At 41.7% G+C, this 938-nt stretch overlaps 1 protein-coding gene across 1 annotated transcript in view; it reads right to left on the reverse strand.

The window, feature by feature from the left end:
- The window catches only part of NAA40 (N(alpha)-acetyltransferase 40, NatD catalytic subunit), a gene marked incomplete at both ends in the record, with an annotated part of 1,843 nt that extends 928 nt beyond the window's left edge, over positions 1-915 (reverse strand). Inside the window, one exon of the mRNA XM_008935027.1 lies at positions 815-915. Within this exon, the coding sequence (XP_008933275.1) occupies positions 815-915 (101 nt within the window). The remainder of the gene's footprint in view (positions 1-814) is intronic.
- Positions 916-938: the final 23 nt, after the last annotated feature.

Below are 938 nucleotides of genomic sequence, written 5' to 3' on the forward strand. Positions count from 1 at the left end.
AACATTTTGGGGAGGAAAGCAACATTTTGGGGAGGAAAGCAACATTCTGGGGAGAAAAACCCCCCCATCAAATCATCTCAAGAGGAAAAAAAAATAGCCCAAAGGAAAAAAAAAACCCAAATATCAGTGACTTGAGAAGAAAAAAAAAAAGATTTAGGGAGAAAAAAAAAGATTTGGGGAAGAAAAAATGATTTTGGGGAGAAAAAAATGATTTTGGGGGGGAAAAAAATGATTTTTGGGGAGAAAAAAATGATTTTTGGGGAGAAAAAAATGATTTTTGGGGAGAAAAAAATGATTTTGGGAGAAAGAAAATTCAAGGATTTTGGAGAGGAAAAAGCAAACTCCAATGATACTGGGGAGGAAAATGATACCTGAGTGATTTGGGGAGGAAAAAAAGCCAATTCCAAATAATTTGGGGAGAAAAAAAAAACAATCCAGATGATTTAGGGAGGAAAAAAATCAACCCCAATGATTTTGGGGGGAGAAAAGAACCAACCCCAATGATTTGGGGAGAAAAAAAACCAATCCCAATGATTTGGGGAGAAAAAACCTCAATAATTTTGAAGGAAAAAAACTAACCCCAACAATTTGGGGCAGAAAACTCCAATTCCCATGATTTTGGCAAGAAAACCTCCAATAATTTCAAGAAAGGTAAATAAAAAAGCCCAAACAACCCCAAAGTCACAATCCCATGAGAAAACTCCCAGCGCTCCGGTCGCCAACCCCCCCCCCCACGAGGAATTTTTGGCCACCTCAACGATTTTGGGGTGAAAAGGTGGAGAATTGGGGCTGGGGGAAGAGGAGAGACACTCACAGTGCCTGCATGTTGGTCTTGGTGAGCTCAAAAGCCCATTCCAGGGTGGTGGGATCCAGCCCGGAGACGCGGCGGCACTCGATGGAGACGTTCAAGCTGGGAGCAGAAAATGGCGTCAGGTTCG

Source organism: Merops nubicus, unplaced genomic scaffold, assembly GCF_000691845.1.
Source record: "Merops nubicus isolate BGI_N331 unplaced genomic scaffold, ASM69184v1 scaffold27672, whole genome shotgun sequence".
Taxonomy (NCBI): domain Eukaryota; kingdom Metazoa; phylum Chordata; class Aves; order Coraciiformes; family Meropidae; genus Merops; species Merops nubicus.